The sequence below is a fragment of the Lissotriton vulgaris genome, chromosome 4_1, assembly GCF_964263255.1.
Source record: "Lissotriton vulgaris chromosome 4_1, aLisVul1.2, whole genome shotgun sequence".
NCBI classification, from domain to species: Eukaryota; Metazoa; Chordata; class Amphibia; order Caudata; family Salamandridae; genus Lissotriton; species Lissotriton vulgaris.
In genome coordinates this window covers 166,104,161-166,122,062 of record NC_141691.1, presented here as the reverse complement: position 1 = coordinate 166,122,062, position 17,902 = coordinate 166,104,161, and the positions used below count along the sequence as shown (strand labels likewise).

General features: G+C 43.9%; 1 protein-coding gene across 2 annotated transcripts in view; it reads right to left on the bottom strand.

Moving 5' to 3' along the window:
* GUCY2F (guanylate cyclase 2F, retinal) overlaps nt 1-17,902 on the bottom strand; it is a 289,968-nt gene that overhangs the window by 73,298 nt on the left and 198,768 nt on the right. For both annotated transcript variants that reach the window (XM_086966735.1, XM_086966736.1), the window contains exons 13-15: nt 17,117-17,309; nt 12,526-12,700; nt 1,733-1,831 (exon numbers count right to left, since the gene is read on the bottom strand). In XM_086966735.1, the coding sequence (XP_086822861.1) occupies nt 1,733-1,831; nt 12,526-12,700; nt 17,117-17,309 (467 nt within the window). The remainder of the gene's footprint in view (nt 1-1,732; nt 1,832-12,525; nt 12,701-17,116; nt 17,310-17,902) is intronic.

The window sequence follows — 17,902 nt, the reverse complement described above, 5'->3', positions numbered from 1 at the left end:
ACACACAAAAATAAACAATTACCCAAAATAATTAACATTAAGTAACAACTATATTAATTAATTAAACACAAATTACTTACCACCCTTTACTCCTAAAACCTACACAACACCCACATAAATTAATTACACAATTACCATATTTAATTAATTGCCAATTATTTAATTAAAATGAATTAACAACCAATTATTAATATGAATTCATCAACTAAAAATAATTTTCCCACCCTTTACACCTATAAAAACCTCCACACACTACTAAAATCAATTACACAATTACCAAAAGTAATAACCAATTAACTAAAATTAACAACCAATTAATAATTCATAAATAAAAACAAATTACTTCCCACCCTTTACACCTATAAACACCACAACACACTCCTAAAGTTAATTATACAATTACAATAATTAATTTCCAATTCATTAATTAGAATTAATTAACAACCAATTATTATTTAATTAATCATAATTGGCTTTACACATTTAACACTATAATATCTCAATTAAACACATATTAATAAACGAAATTAATAAATATGAACAAATAAAAATTAATCAATACATTTTATATAATTAAATTACTTCCCAACCTATTCCCCTATAAACCCACAACCCGCTACGAAACTAAAAACACAAAATAAATAAAAAAATATATATATAACTACTAAAAATGTAACACTTATGTTAAAAATACAAACAATTCTTATACAAAAACACACATCAAATACATATAAAATATATACTAAAATACATAACAATAATAAAAACAATATTTATAACAATTATATTTTTGAAAACGATATTACTTACCTTAAATTGATATTTTTGACCACAATATTCTTGCTGTCAATATTACTGACCCACAATATTTATACCTCGATATTTGTGAAACTCAATATTTATGACTCGATATTCTGTTTCTGCACCAAATCAAGCCCAATGTTTTTTTGCTCCTAGGAAGCCAACCTGGTTTCTTAATAAAAACAAAAGTAGACAATGTGACTTCCTATAAATATCATGGAATGCTATTTATGTCAGATTTAGAATGGAAGATTCACGTACATGCCATGAAATTCAGTATAGCAGAGTTACACAAGTTTAGAAGGGACTATGGAGGTCCTTCTCTGGTACCTGTTTTAGATGTGTTTATAGATTTGGTGCAAACAAATTCTTTATATGGCACTGATTTATTGTTTAGGAGCAGTTACCATAACTGTAACAACGTTGTAGGCATTTTAAAATCTTCTGAAGTGATTCATGATCCAAGCAATAAGAATGTAATCAATATTAGTTTTTTGTTACTTCGTATCAATGATGGTGGTTAGACTTACTGCAAACAGTTTCCCAATACATTTTACGTTTCATCTAACCATGTATATCCACTGTAAGAAGCCTAGGGTCTGAACATTTTCACATTAAATAACCCCATATAAATATTATAGTTTGTGTGTGCTTCATACAGTTGATATTAGGTCCTACGTAAACCTACATTCATGTTTAAGGCTTGGGTAGAATAGTACAATAGACCATGCAACACATAACATGACTAACTTTTCAGAAAATGCAGGTGTTAAACACAGATATGCTGTTTCTATTGTAACTAAAACACAATTTTAATGCAAATCTAAGTGAATTTGCTTGATCAAGTCAGAACATGGTGTGCAGAACTAGTAAGAAATGTACTGCTACACACATTAACATAACAACAACTCATTTCAATTGCTTTACTCACGCAACCCTGTAGCTTCCATTCGAGAGGCGGTGTTAACAGTGTCCCCAAAGAGGCAGTATCGAGGCATGGTAAGGCCTACAACCCCGGCAACAACAGGTCCTAGAGTGAAAATCAGTCCTGCTTTATGAATGAAGCACCCACACATACTGTACAACAAAGAAAGATATAAATACATGAAATTCAATAGAATGATCAAATGCGCCTTTCTTCAGGGCAGGGATAAATAAAGTCTAAGAGCAAAGCAGGAACTTCATGAACCTTTTTTTCCACTGCACGTAAAGTGAATGAATGGGGATCCCAGAACCAAATTCTGCAGCTAAGGGGTATAATGGAAACCACCCAGACAAGTCTAAAGAAGAAACATCTTGCAGAGATTTCCCTTTAGAATTATGTAGAAAAACTGGAGCTCTTTCAGTGTATAGAGGCCTGGCTTTTTTTCATTTGTTGCCATTTATCCTTGTATGGGTGCCATTTATCAATTTACCCCTGTATGATTTGACAGAAGAAATGTTGGATGAGGTGAAATGTTATCTGGATCATTGGATAGAAATGGGCACCCAGGTTCTCTGAATAATTGTATTAATAAATAGATAGTGTTACTCTGTACCTTATCCTGATTCTCCTGTAATTTGCTAGAGTAATTGGACTTCTGCTGAGTGTCAAGGTTTTTCAATGGAATCAAGTGTAGGAATAGGATTAATCAAAGTAACCTGTTTAGGGCAATAAACATTGACTATAACTATTTCCACAAATTTCACAATGAAAAGGTTCGCAGGCCCAGATTACTCTCTTTCTCTGGCTGAGAAATGGCGCATTGTGTGTTAGACAGGCTTTGACTGGCGTAAGCCACAATGTGTTTTTTGAGCATTTGGAGGACCATTATGTTGAGCAAGGTATGCTTCCAGCCTCACCAGGCTTGCATCTACTGTGTTCTCAGTCAGGGCCGGACTGACTACCGGGCAGTTTGGAATGCTGCCGAGGTGGGGGCTGATTTCAATGTGGTGGGGGTTGATTTCGTTCATGGGCACCTGCGTGTGCTTCAAAATAATTAAAGCAAAACGAATTTCGTTTAGCACACGCAGGTCTCCAAGAACGAAATCAGCCCCCAGCTCAACAGCATCCCAAACTGCCCGGTAGCCAATCCGGCCCTGTTCTCAGTATGTAACACAGGGTCAAAATAGACCATCTTGATTGCATTTTCAATTGCATGTTTTATCCTTTTTGAAGCTTTGATCACATTCAGGAGATCACTTAAAAGTAAAATTTTGTTTTGTCAGGTCTCTCATTGGGGCACTCACAGTAGCAAAATCATGAATGTACATTGAGCAATAACGGCCCATGCCTTAGAAGGATTGCAGCATGGGAACATCTTGTGGGCAGCACATACCTAACACTGATTGTACTTTGCCTGGTTCAGGAGTCATTTCCCCATCAGAAAATATGTGCCCAAAGAACTTAACTTTGGTTTTATGAAACTCATACTTTTCTGATGTGAGAGTTAGACCTGCATCTGCAATTAACTGGCCCACTTGTGTAAGAGCCTTGTCATGTTCTTTTTGTGTTCTCCCAAATGCCAGTATGTCAGCACTGTGGTTGAAAGCATGTGTAACAGGTTGAATCTACGTACAACATCTTGAAATATCTCCACAGCGGATGACACTTCAAAAATCAACCTTTTTTATCTGAACAAACCAATATGGGTTGAAAAGGTAGTGAAGTACCTACAGTTTTCTTCCAGGGCGGGTTGATGATATCCCTTGTTTAGGTGAAGACTGGAAAAGACCTTGGCTGCTAGATCATGTCTGCCATGTGTGGACCAGGATGTTTTTCTCACTCAATTGTCTTGTTGGCTTGGCGCATGTCAACACAGATGTGCACGGCACCTTCACTGTTCTTTTTTGGCACTACTACTATGGGGGAAACTCATGATGTAGGACCTGTGGTTTGCTCAACGATGTCAAGCTTCACCAGCAATCGTAGCTCTTACTCAATGACTCCTTGAAAGTGATAAGTGATTCTGCAGTGTTGCTGGGCAACAAAATTAATGTCTTTGTTATTATGGAGTTGCACTTTCATTGTCTTGAGCCTTCCTAGGCCATGAAACAATGATGGAAACTTACTTACAATTTCAGCTTGAGAATGCAGGTTATAATTGAGAGATATTAGTCTCATGTCAGCAGCGGTGACAAAACTGAGTAAGTATGCACTAGATGAAGTGCCTTGAAAAACATGGTTTGGTGCTTGCACTGACGTTGTTTTATGTCGCAATGTTGCTATGGACGAACCTTGACTTTGCAACGGTTTGGAGGCATCCCACGTATATATCTTTGTGTTTGATGGGTTAAGATGTGGCATTGGTGACAGGTTATTAAACTTTTCAACAGGCATGACGATAATCGATGCACCACTGTCTATAGTAAAAGTTACAGGGCAACTGCTGACTTTTATTGTAAAACTGGGGCAATGTTCAAAGAGTTCTGTTGTTTATCTTTTGTCTGTTTTGGTCTTTACTTCTTCTTTGCAAGCAGCCACACCTACTTGTGCATGTCGTTCTTAGGTCGAAGCTATCATTGCACATTCATCTTTTTCAGCTGCGCTCGATAATGACGTTAAAAACCCTTTGTTGGATGAACTTGATGATGATCGACTTCATTTGGTTTCTACTTGTCGTAACTGATTTTGCTTTTTGGCCTTGTGGACAGGGAGAGAATGCTTCTAGAACCTTCTGGTGTCCATTTTCTATACTCGCTGAGATGTAGCTGGTTTCTCCAGTGACTTGCTAACTATCATGAAGTGGTTTTCATTTTCGCAATCTTTGCATGTCTGTCCAATGGCAGGACATTTTTTTCATGGGGAAATGAAAACTCACAGCAGAAACCCAACTTTTCTTTCTTTGAGCATATCGACTTGATATCTACCTTGTGCTTGTGTAAGTTTTCCATGATTAATTCTGATTCACTCTTTGCTGTTCCAGCTTCCATGTCAGCGGGTTGTCGATCCGTCCTTTTAACGGATCTTGCAGCCATCAGTATTTTCTCTCAACATGCGTCTTCTGAACGAGTCCGAAGATGGCCACCGATGACTCTGAAACTCACTAAACTTACAGTGCTTGACAAGCACGTCAAACCTTTCAACAAACTCATCATCGTTTCACCAACTTGTTGTCTTGCTTGATTGAAAATGTACCTTTGGTAGGCAACATTCAACACCAGATTGAACTTGCCTCCTAATGTTTCTTTGATTTGACGGTACAATATTGTATCAGTCTGTAAGACTTACTTTATCACTTCTTTTACTCATTCATCAGCAAGATTCTTTGAGTTGCAATGACTTTCTTGTCATCTACTTCTTGTAGGGTAATCAATTAAGTCATCGCACGTCTCCATCCATGGAGTCCACCTAGCGCCAATATTTCTGCTTTTTTTTTTTTTTATAAATTCTTTATTGTCAGGAATTCAAAAGAGATATTCAGAATTTCACTCGTATGACACAGTGTCACATCAGTAGCATGAGTAAGCAAGAGAAATGAACAGAACATAACGTGTGTCCCTAACCATCCATTTCTGCCACGGTCATTGCACGGAGCAGTGAAGAGTAACCAACACATTCAGGTCGCGGCAGAATTCCGCTTCCCATCCACAAGTCAGTCCCTGACATTACATTTCTAGTATATTCACCCAAGACTAACAACGTAAAGTTTTAGAAAAAACAAAAACATTAAAACCTAACTATGGTCATCCCTGAGTAATTGAGTGTGCTCATCTACAGACATTCTTTTGCATGTACATTTGTTCAGCATTGCGCCCAAGGTAGTGTTGCGTTTCCGCAGCCTCCCGGTTACCCCCATCATTTCGTTAACAGACCCTTTTCGGTTAGTCCTCATGTTCCTCCGAGTCTGAGTCTTCACCCTCCGGTAGGGGCTCACATGGTTCTCCCCTATACGTGTTCCATGGCGTCCATACCTTATTCCACTTGCGGGGGCATGCCCGTAACACATACACTGCCCTTTCTTTTACCATTAGGAGGTCCATATTCCTTATCCACCCCGCCACCGTTGGCAGCTCCGGAGCACCCCACCTCTGCGCAATGTCTCGTTTGGCCACTGTCACCGCCAGCGTGACCCATAGTTGGCCATACCTGTTTAGGTCTGTAGGGGCCCAAATGTTCAACAGGCACTTACGGGGTTCAGGCAGGACAGACACCTTGACGGCCTGGGAGACTGTGCGCATAATCTGCCTCCAGACTTCCCGGATCTGAGGACATTCCCATAATGTGTGGAGAAGAGTTCCCTCCTCCCCGCATCCCCTGAGGCAGTATGGGTGTGGTGCCCTTTGTATTCCGTGAAGCAGCGTACGGGTGTAATAGGTGCGATGTAAAATTTTGAGGTGCACTAGGCGGAATCTGGCCGAAATGCCTACCTCCCGCGGTGAAGCAAGTGCCTCATTCCACTCTGTATCATCCATCTCACCTAGTTCCCCCACCCACTTCTCTTTGAGTTTCTGTGTGGGGTCTGGCAGGTTATTTATCAGTTTTTTGTACGTGAGTGAGGTTGCCTTCTGCTCCATAAATTCGGTCAGTAACCTGTCTTCCAGTGGTGATGATTCTGGGAGTGTGGTGTCAGGAGGGATTGCCTGCAGTAGGGCGTGACGGATCTGCACATACCGGTATGTTTCAGAGGGGCCCAGGCCGTACAGTTGTTGTAGTTGGGGGAAAGGAATAACCGTGCCCTTGTCCCAAAGGTCTCCAACCACCGAGATCCCTATGGTGTCCCATCGTGTGAACCCCTTACATGTCCGCAAGTTTCCCAGTGTTTTAGTGTCCCACAACGGAGTTAACCTAGTTATTTTTCCCTTCCACCCCATACGTGATTGTGCTGTATGCCATAGCGTCGCCGTGTGAAGCGTTGGGCCTAGTAGAGTCTTCACTTGCGAGTAGTTGTATAGCACTGAGAGCATGCCTTCATTCCCCAGTTGTGACCAGTCTGCCTTATACGCGGGGTCCTCCCGCGTGACGTGTATCCAGTGATTGATTACCTTAAGCTGGGACGCCCAGTAATTTAATTGGAGATTGGGCAGTGCGATCCCCCCCTCGTACCAGCTCTTCACCAGTTTGTCCTGCGCTATTCGCGCCGGGCCGTTGCTCCATAGCAGACTGGATATCAATGCAGCGACCTGTCGGAAATATCGCGGGTTCACTACATAAGGGGAGTTTTCAAGCACATACAGAAACCCTGGGAGGGCCATCATTTTATATAGTGCCGCTCGCCCTAGGAGGGTCAGCGGTAGCGTTGCCCAGTATTTGACGTCCGCACGCAAGCGCGTCAGAGGTGGAAGCAAGTTCTCGGTATAGAATTTCGTAGCATTGGCAGTAATAAAGATACCCAGGTACTTAAATGAGGTGGTTGTTATCTTTAGGGGACATTCGGCGTGCAGCACTGGACCCGGGCCTTTGAGTACATAAAGTATGGATTTGGACCAGTTCAGGGTGTAACCCGATGCCTTGCCGTGTTCATCGCATAGAGCCAACAGGGCAGGGACCCCCTCGTTGGGATTGATCATATAGATCAGCATGTCATCTGCGTATAAGGAGACTTTGTCCTCCCACCCTTCTTCCCAAGTGATGCCTCGGAACAGTGGTGTCGCTCTGAGCATGATTGCCAGCGGCTCCAGCACTAGTGCAGATAGAAGGGGTGATAGCGGGCATCCCTGTCTAGTTCCCCTTCCCAGTGGAAAGGTGGGCGATATATGGCCATTCGCAACCACCTGCGCAACCGGTAATGTGTAGAGCAGCCGCACCCATGCAAGATACTTTGGTCCGAATCCCATTCGGGTCAAGACAGCAAACAGGTACTCCCACTCCACCAGGTCAAATGCCATTTTAGCGTCTAGGGAAAGGATCACAGCTTGGTCCGTAAGACGATGTGCCCGTGCCAGCACCCCGTGCACCCTTCGTGGGTTCAACGCTGTGCTCCTGTGTGGCATGAAGCCCGATTGATCGGGGTGTATCAGGGTGCGCAGATGCGGGGTCAGACGACTTGCCAGGAGTTTCGCCAAGATCTTCGCTTCAGTATTGAGCAAAGAGATGGGCCGATACGAGGCGCAGTCAGTTGGCGGTTTGGCCGGTTTGGGAATGGCTACGATTGTGGCCGTTCGCTGGTCGAGTGGAAGCAGTGCCCTCTCTACACTCTCATTGTACATGTCCAAGAGAGGCTTGGCCAGCACCGAGTCTGTCGCTTTATACCATTCCACAGGTATTCCGTTAGGACCCAGTGCCTTACCGGACTGTAATGCCTGTATTGCTATTTGGATCTCTCCTTCTGTTAGGTCTGTGTCTAGTTCCTGCTGCGCTTCAAGAGGGAGCACAGGGATAGCAATGTTTCCGAGAGACGCCAGGGCCTCCTGCTCTGTGACTGATCGTGTCGGTGTGTATATCCCTTGGAAGTGGCGCGCTAGGGTGTGCACTATTCGGTCCGGGTGAGTCTGCAGCTGGCCCTCAGTATCATATAGGCGTTGTATCCCCCTGTTACTGCCGCCCCGTTTGTCCAACCACGCCAGCATTTTCCCTGCCTTATCGCCCACATCATATATTCGGTGTGCGGTGTTTGCCAGGTGTCCCCTAGTGACCGTGGTGAGGTGCGCCTGGTACTGCTGCTGTCGGAGTTGTAACGTATGTGCGTTGTCAGGAATGGGGTCTGCCATGTGAGCGGTGTTCGCCATGTGGAGTGCCAATTCTAAATTTGCAAGGTCGGCTCTGGATTCTCTTTTGTGCCCAGTGATTGCCGATACGGATGCCCCACGTAGGACCGTTTTGTACGCCTCCCAGAGCACCGAGGGTGAGGAGACCGTGCCCATGTTTTCGCGAAAGTAGTGTGTTGTAGCCAATTTAAGCTTTTTCCTTACACCAGGAATTTGCAGATAATTGGGGTATATCGGGTACAGTCTAGCGCGCTTTTGTTCTTTTGTAGTAAGGTGAAGGGATATTGGGGAGTGGTCTGAAATGCCTCTCGGTAGAATCTCCAGCTTGTCTATGGAACCCAGTCCCACCCCTAGAAAAAAGAAGAAATCAATGCGTGAAAGGCTGTTGTGGGGGGCGGAGTAGTGCGTGTATTGCTTCGCCGTGGGGTTTAATTGACGCCACACATCCGTGAGGCCTATGGCAGTCAGGAATCCAGGAAGCGTGGCAGTCCCCCTCGGGCGATCACGTGTGGGAAAGGTGTCTAGTAAGGGGTCCGCTATAGCATTAAAGTCCCCCCCAATGATCATGTCACCCTCCGGGAGGTCAATGAGAAACTGCCCCAGTGCCGGTTGTGCTGTAGAGTGAAGCGCCGGGGGGATGTACACAGATACCACATTGAGGGCCCTCCCCTCCCACTGGCCAGAGAGTGCCGCAAAACGCCCCTGGTCGTCCGTCTTGCGGCTATTAACCAAAAAGGACGAGTTGTTCTTGAGGAGTATACCTGTGCCTCTAGAGCCTGTAGTGAATTCAGCGTGTACTGCCATGGTGTAGCCACGCCTATTTAGTGCTTTGCAGGTAGTCCCCGCCAAATGTGTTTCTTGAAGTAGTACCAGTTCAGATTTATGGCGTTTGATGGTTTGCAGTACCAAACCTCGCTTAATTGTATCCCCCAACCCTCTGACGTTCCATGTAAGCAGTTTCAGTGGGGGAACCATTGTCATTAAAGGGGCGCCCTCAGTGGGTGCTGCTTGTTCTTGATGTGCCATTTGGATCCAATACCCATGTTGACAATATGCAGTAATGTGGTAGAGCCAGTATGATGAGCTGTGCGCCGGGGTACTTGGCGCTGATGTTCAGCAATGCAACTATGCCTCGTGTACACACAGTGATGACCAGTAACCATAACCGTAACAGTAGAACTTTCCCCCCCACCCCCTCCCTGCTCCCCTGCTCCACGGACGAAGTCCCGCCCGCATCCCCAACTTGGCAGAGTGCTTAGTCCCCTCCCTGTGTAGTCTTACTTGCTCGTGGGGTTGGTGAGTCCCCTACAGGCACCGGCCAGTGCCCGCCCTACTCAGTTCCATCAGCTCGAAGTCCCAAGGGCTTTGATCGCGTCCTCTTGCATATAGCTCAAGAAGTCAACCCCGGCTAGGCTGACCGGAATCAAATGGGTCCCTTTCAAGATCAGAATCCAGTCCCGCGGGGGCGCCCTGTTCAGTTGCCGGGCTGTTTGCCCGGTGTTCCGTCGTCCTCTCGTTGCGGTGGTCCTGGCGGTCCCTGTGCGTGCGTTGGGGTTTGCCCACCGGCCTCCAGCCATCCAGCCACTCACGTGCCACCTCAGGCGTGTCGAAAAACCACGTCTTTCCCTCAGCCACAATCCGTAATTTGGCGGGGAAAAGCATCGAATAGGGCAGGCCCCTTTCACGTAGCGTCTTTTTTACTTCAGTGAAGGACTTCCGGCGTCTGGCCACCTCAGCCGTGTAATCTGGGAAGAAGGCCAAAGTTGCGTTCTGAACTTTCACTGGTGGTGCTACCCTTGCCGCCTGTAGAATGGCAATATTTCTGCTTTTTGACGGTGTTGAATGGCAGTAGTGGCTTCAGAAAAATGTCTGCCAGGTACTTTATGCTTCTTTCTACCGCCGTTGAGAGTATATGATGTTCCAACAGCATTTGTTGTAAACCTGAATCTGTGTCTTTTCTAAGCTCTGTCTTCGTGCTGGAGCCTAGGTGGTTCTGCCCACTCACAGATCATGTGGCTCTGTCTTCATCCTTGGTGGTGAGTGAGTTTTCTGTTTTTACACATGGTTATCTTTCCTATTGTCTTTTTGCTTTGTTCGCATTATTTTTCTGTGCTATTCCAGCAGCTACCACCATTCTCAGTCCAACTACAATTCTACAACAGGGGGCAGTGCTTTTGGGAACTACGCTTGATTTGGAATTTGAGACATGCTGGATGCCACTTGCTACTTCACACTCATTGGCCTCTCATTCAGGTCCAGGTTGTCACATCAGATTTCAAAGTAGTCAAGCATTTCATTTTACTGGTAAGTTAATTTTAATTTCTCATACCTAGTTATCACTGCCTCTAGCATTGTACCTGGTTGTCAGCAGGTTTTGGCGGGCTTTTCCAACTATGCTCTTCTGCAAAGCCTTCAACACAAACGCCAACTGCTGGCTGGTTTTGCATTGACGTAGCAGGCACGTGGAAGGCACGAGGAGTTTGCTCTATTGTTTCAAACTCTCAGGGAGAGCAGTCTTGTTTCTTTGGGGTATGTATCCCCTACTCCTAGACAATTGTCACATCATCCCCAGTCCAGGAGAATGCAAAATGAAGACGCCATACACGGAGATCAGTAACAGACGTCTCTATTCTTTGGCATTCACTATTCTTACCAGTCACGGCTGCTGCCCATTCTACGTGGTGGGGCAGTGCAGGGAAAAATAAATAAAACAGAAAGAAATATACACTTTCCTTCTGCTCCTGCATCATTCCTCGCTGCTCCTCTGCTCCCGGCACTGCAGTTCCCATGAGCACAGCCTCCCAGCTCACCACGCAATCCCAGCTCTCCTCTCATGCTATTATTCCCAGCATGCGAGAAGCAATGGGATATAGCATAGCGGGCTGGGTTCACGCTCCAGCAGGGACTGGGGGCCTGTGCTCCTGAGCCTTGCAGATATCTCCAAGGAATAGCCTTGAGATATCCAAGTGCCTCTGTCAGTTTGCCCAGCCTGGGACAGCCGGCAAAACAGACATGTTCACTTTCAGTGCCCACTCCTCCTCCTCCCACTGCTGGTGATGTAGCGCCCCAGACTTGGACGAGTCAACAAAAAATAAAATGATAAGAAAAGTGCTTTTTTTTATCATTTAGGGCCAGATGTAGGTATCCAAATACCGGTCGATAATGGCCGAAAATACCGATTTTCGGCCGTTACCGACCAGTATTTGGATACTGAGATGTAGGGCCACCTAAAATACAGATTTGGTAATTTTACCGAATCAGTAATTTTACCGATTCTGTAAAATTACTGAATCTGTAAAATTACAGAATCTGTATTTGTAGATGTAGGTAGCACTGTAATCAGTGCTACAGGGCTTTAAGAATATGTTATTTACCACCAACTAGAAGTTGGTGGTAAATAATGAAAAGCTTTGAAAAAGCATTTTTTTTGCTTTTCAAACGCTGCCATGTTGCAGACATACATGCCCTTAGGGCATGTTGCAGATATACATGTCCTTAGGGCATGTATGTCTGCAACATGTGCACCCATACACGATTGAGGGGTGCAACAGGGTGTCAAAGTGACACCCTGCCACCCTTCAATGTTTCCCCCAATTACCGAATCGGTATTTACCGGTTCGGTAATTGACATTCATTCCTATGGGCCTATGTGCCTCCGATTCGGTAATTACCGATTCTTACCGATTCGGTAATTTCAAAAGAGAAATTACCTACATCCCATTTACCTACTCCTAAATACCGAATCGGTATGATTCGGTATTTAAGAGTAGGTAAATCAAGATTACCTACATCTGGCCCTTAATCTTTAAATTTTTACCTTTAAGGAGTGGAGCAACGCGGAGGAGCCACCCCTGATTCATACTACTTTCTACTTATATCATAACCTTTAATAACCATACCTTAACACCTCACAGCTAATTATGCAATTCCTCTATTGATTCCACCCAGACCCACAACGTTATGAAGTTACATGGAAACAATTTTGGAGACTATGGGTCAAACTATATAGTGGGATCATTTTTGCATTAATAGTATTTGCAGTTTAATGCATGTGGGTCACTTGGTAAGCTTCTCTTTGTCCATACAAAGCATTATTACCTGAATGCAGGCCTATCCGTATCCTGACAGGGACATCTGGCATGTGTCTCATTTTAAAAGATCCCACTGAGCTTAGAATGTCAAGCGACATATTGGCGATTTCAGCTGCATGCCTGTTCCCATTTCGCTTCGGAAGTCCTGACGCCACCATGTAGGCATCTCCTATTGTCTCTACCTGTATGTGGCATAAAATGAAAAATGCTAGTGAGATCTGAGAAATAGATTTTTAATTTCAAATGGTTGAGTACACGGTTTTTTAGAATAGCATGTGAAATTGACTTTTATTTTTACTTACAAAATGTAGCCATATTTTGTGTGCTAATTCTTATTAGAACATTGGAATGTTGGGAGCTCCATTGCAGACAATGGAGTGCTACCTGCTTCTACGGGCCGGTAAAGGCCCGCAGAGCAACATTCCAATGTTCTACAAAGGCTTCTCGAAGCTCGAGGGGATTTATATCCCCTCGAGCTTCGAGAATCCTTTGTTTAATTTGTGAGAACATTCTGCCCTCTAGTGGCAGAATGTTCTAAAAGCCTTATAGCCCTTCGTAGCAGGGCAATACCGGCTATTAAAGTCCCGCTGTCTCCTTAAAGTCCCTCGCCTTCGGCTCAGGCCTTTAACGATTCAGCGGGTCTTTAATAGCCGGTATAGCCCGCTACGGCGGGCTATAAGGCTATATTAATCCCCAGTCTGGAGGGCATTATCTATGAGATAGCCTCATTCTACATATACTCCATATACTCTTGACGTTGGCCAGGGGTGCATAATTAGGGTGGCAGGCAATTATCTTATGATAAGGATCTCCAGAAGGCTCAATATTCTGTTGTTTCAAATCTTACATCTCCTTAGACAGATGGACAGGCGCGTGGATATTTGGGCACTGAATGCCCACTTGCTAAATGGTCAAGGGAGACAAAATGTGTCTTTTTGTCCAATGAAGGGACACAAGTTATGAGAAGGAAAGTGGCATGCAGAGAAGATGAACATGTCTTATAATGTTTCTTTGGACTTAGAGGTGGCAAAAGTATGGTTAAGAGTGGGTAAAATTCTACAAAGGTGAATTATTAGGTCAAGCAGAGTAGGAAATTTGGCCAGTGAAAGGAAGTTGATGACATGACCTGATGCATCAACTGGTAAGTGCTAATTGTGAGTTCGAGGAGCATAGATGAGTGATGGGATACCATGAATGGCAAAGTGGAATGAGTGAAGGGAAGAATGTGTGTGAGTCTAGAAAGCCGATTAATAGTGAAGGTGAAGATGAAAGAGGGGTAATGGTGGTACCAACAGTGCTGATCAAGAGTTATCTCAATAATCAAGAGAGCATTGAGTAGTGGCTGTGAACGTGTGAATGAGCGAGAGGCTGAATGTTTGAGGGACCATGTAAACGGGACCATATTATATTGAAACTAATGGTGCAGGTGCATCTCAGTGGGTGGCAGCCGTCAGGGTGGCTGAAAATGGGGTAAGAAATATTAAGAATAACAAAGGAACAGTGGTGTTTTGATGTTGAATTTACATCATTTAGTGGCTTCAGAGATGTTAGGAGGATTGTGCAGACATGTGGTGCAGCATACCGAAGAGTGAGCATTTGGCATTCTGTTGCATCATTCAGTAGCTGTAGCCAGCATTAAAGGGCGGGTAGGCTGACCTGTATGTTGTTTGAACCTGCCTTTCATTGTTACTATTATAAACATGTGGCCAGTTCCCTCTAGCAATATCCTACTTATGCTGCTGAATTGTTTGTATATGCATACAGTGATAAAAAAAGAAACAGGTGCATAGATAGGCAAATAGATATATACTAGCAGCCCGTCCCGACGTTGTCCGGGTATGAATTGCTGCCGGCCAGTAGTATATTGCTTCGTAGGATTTCATTTTGATAGCATTTCTTATCTGTGACAGGCCTTTGAAACGCTCCAATTCACAGTGCACTGCTGATGCACTTAGGAGTGCGCGTTCAGTAGTGTGTGAACTCGAGTTTCCCTACTTTATTTTCCTTGCAATATTATATAGCGCGAACTCGACAACATGGCATGAGCACAATTTACATTACAGAAGAACACATTGATTTGTGGTAGGCACGGGGAGACAAAGCGATTTGCCTGTAATCACAGGATGTTGAGCTGATGCCGAGATTCTAACGTAGCTCCCCATCTCTAAAGTTCGCAATTCTAGAACTTGTGGTGGGAGGTGTGTCTAAAAGTGTATGTCGGTGCTGGGCATCAATGAGAGAGACCTGTGCATTTTTCCAATTGGTGGTGAAAAAATATGAGTATGTTGCTGGAGATGTGGGCCGCCGTGCCACCAATGTACTTACCGGGGGAGGGTAAACACCCATTATTCTGCAAATTTCTTTCCGCATACCATCACTCTGCATACTTTCATTATGAAAGTACCATGACTCCGCAATGCCATTATAACGCATGGCATTACATTTTATATGCTTTTACCACGCATACATTTACAACGAAATTTGTTGTAAATGCATGAATGGTAAAAGCATGTTTTTTAAAAATGTTTGGTTAAGGCAAGTATGGGTATAGGGGTATATGTTTTGGGGTACTGAGGTATATGTTTTGGGGTGTTTGGGTATTTTAATGGTTCAGATATAGTTTTGGGTTATGGGGTACAGGGGTATTTTTAGGGTTCAGGGCTAGGTTTGGGTTTTGGGGTATAGGGGTATTTTTAGGGTTCAGGGGTAGGTTTGGGTTTTGGGGTACAGGGGTATTTTAAGGGTTCAGGGCTAGGTTTGGGTTTTGGGGTACAGGGGTATTTTTAGGGTTCAGGGCTAGGTTTGGGTTTTGGGATACAGGGGTATTTTAGGGTTCTGGGCTAGGTTTGGGTTTTGGGGTACAGGGGTATTTTTAGGGTTCAGGGGTAGGTTTGGGTTTTGGGGTAAAGGGGTATATTAAGGGTTATGGGCTAGGTTTGGGTTTTGGGGTACAGGGATATTTTAGGGTTCAGGGGTAGGTTTGGGTTTTGGGGTACAGGGGTATTTTTAGGGTTCAGGGGTATGTTTGGGTTTTGAGGTACAGGGGTATTTATAGGGTTCAGGGCTAGGTTTTGGTTTTGGGGTACTGGGGTGTTTTTAGGGTTTAGGGATAGGTTTGGGTTTTGGGGTACATGGTATATTTATAGGGTTGAGATGGGTTAGTGTTTAAGGGTGTTGGGGTATTTTATAGAGTAAGGGTGGGTTATGATTATGGGGTGCAGGGGTATTTAAAGTAGGGGTGGGCGGAATTGGCGTGAACTTGGTACAATAAATCCGCAATATTTCGTTCCGTCAGATTTCCAATTATTAAAACAGAAGCCTCATATATTCAAGGTAAAATAACAAGTATTTCTAGATGCTAAAATGCATATAGTCATTTCACAAAAGTGAAATTAGCTTCCAGCAAGCAGTGAGAGAGGTGATGATTTTGAGATCAAGCCCCTGCAAACCATTATGGGACGAGATTAGCAGTGGGAAGTGAATATTATCGTATCCAAATAATTCTACAAAGAGCTGCAGTTCACCTCGTTCTCCCCAGTTGTCCCCAAGAGGCAAATGCAATAGCAATTAAAAAATTATACATCAAGCTGCAGTTCACCTCATGGTCCCTACATGTCCCTGATGAGGCAAATGCAATAGCATTTAAAATATTACACATCAAGCTGCAGTTCACCTCATGTCCCTAGATGTCCCTGATGATGCAAATGCAATAGCATTTAAAATATTATATATCAAGCTGCAGTTCACCTCGCCGTCCCTAGATGTCCCTGATGAGGCAAATGCAATAGCATTTAAAATATTATACATCAAGCTGCAGTTCACCTCGTCGTCCCAAGATGTCCCTGATGAGTAAAATTCCAAAACATTGAAACCCTTTCATGAATGCTAAAAATTATGCTAAGCTTATCCCATAATGCTTTGCAGGGCCTTTTAGTTGTATTTTTGCCCATAACTGTGCTTGGGGTGGTTCTAAGAGAATGGGACCTCCACTGAATTACTATTTAAAGGGAGCAGGAATGTATAGAACCTGGGATGAAAAAACAACACTTGTGACGGAATGCCCCCAGCGATTGTCACGCCCCCAGCACACACCCACAGCACAATGCAGACACGCCCACAAGGGACTACTTTGCTGGCACGGTTCTTTTACATTTTAAATGTATATGGTGGACGTCTGCATAGCCTATGTCCTTCTGCTGCAACTGCCCTTTCCAACGCTGTATTGGGTGTTGTGATTGGTGCTGTGGTTCCCGAGTTTACCTGGCCAAAAGGTGCAAGTTCTCTCTTTGTAATAGTAGTATAGAAGAGGACCAAAGGGAGGTATGTATATATAAGGAATTACTTTTAACTATAATTAAATTAAACTAAGCGTTCAAGCTAAAGCATGAATACAAAAGCTACACACACTTGCAATGACACACACACCAAATCTAACTTCCAGAGGGCAACATATTACCAGTAATACTGAATGGAAACATTTACATTTCTGAAACGATTTACTGAAAAAACTGCAACATACTAGCAATTACAGAAGTTATAACATGGTGTTTGCCAAACAGGTTTCCCATGACAAAATCACACTTAGTGTAAATACAAACCTTGTAGACATCATGATTCCCTATCACAGCATCGAATAAAGTGTAGAGGTCATTGAGCAGGTCCACCACCTCGATGGGCTCGCTCATGGCCGAGATGGTGGTGAAGCCCACAATATCACTGAAGTACAAGGTGACCTCGTCGAAGCCCTCGGGTTCCACAGTGCAGCCGGTTTTCAGTGCTTCTGCAACTGATCTGCAAATTGGACGACACAGAAAGTACAATTAGGAAAGAAATATAATGAGACGGAACCTCTATCTGACAACGTACTACCTAAAGCTAAACTCGCATGCAAATCAGAAAAAAAGTTTTACAACATTCAAGCATACAATTCTGCATCGGTTTGTGACTTCTTTACTCAACCACACTCTTTTGTCACCTACCACAGTACAAAAGGCAACCATCCCTTCTTTTCAGGCCTCCCTGATCATTAAAGTGGGATAAGAATCTCTTTGTTTCCTGAACATCAGCAACTATATCCATGTAGGAGCTATCTTGTTTTCTCATCCACCTTTTCTAAGTGATATGGGACTTGGAGAGTACTTGCCTTTGTTGCACAATTAAGCCTGCTATCTGTATCTGCTGAAATTCTGGAAAGAGTTCATGAAGACCTACTTTTTACCACTCTTCTCTGACAAACTCACCAATGGTCCTTGCAGCTCTGTGATGGATTGTCTGTTACTTCTTTCCTTTTTGGCCTCTCACCCTCAACTCATCCCTTTTTATTTCCAACCCCCTCCACCCGCAGCCCCTGTCAGTGCCAAAACATTTCTTGGCTTCCCCTCTCG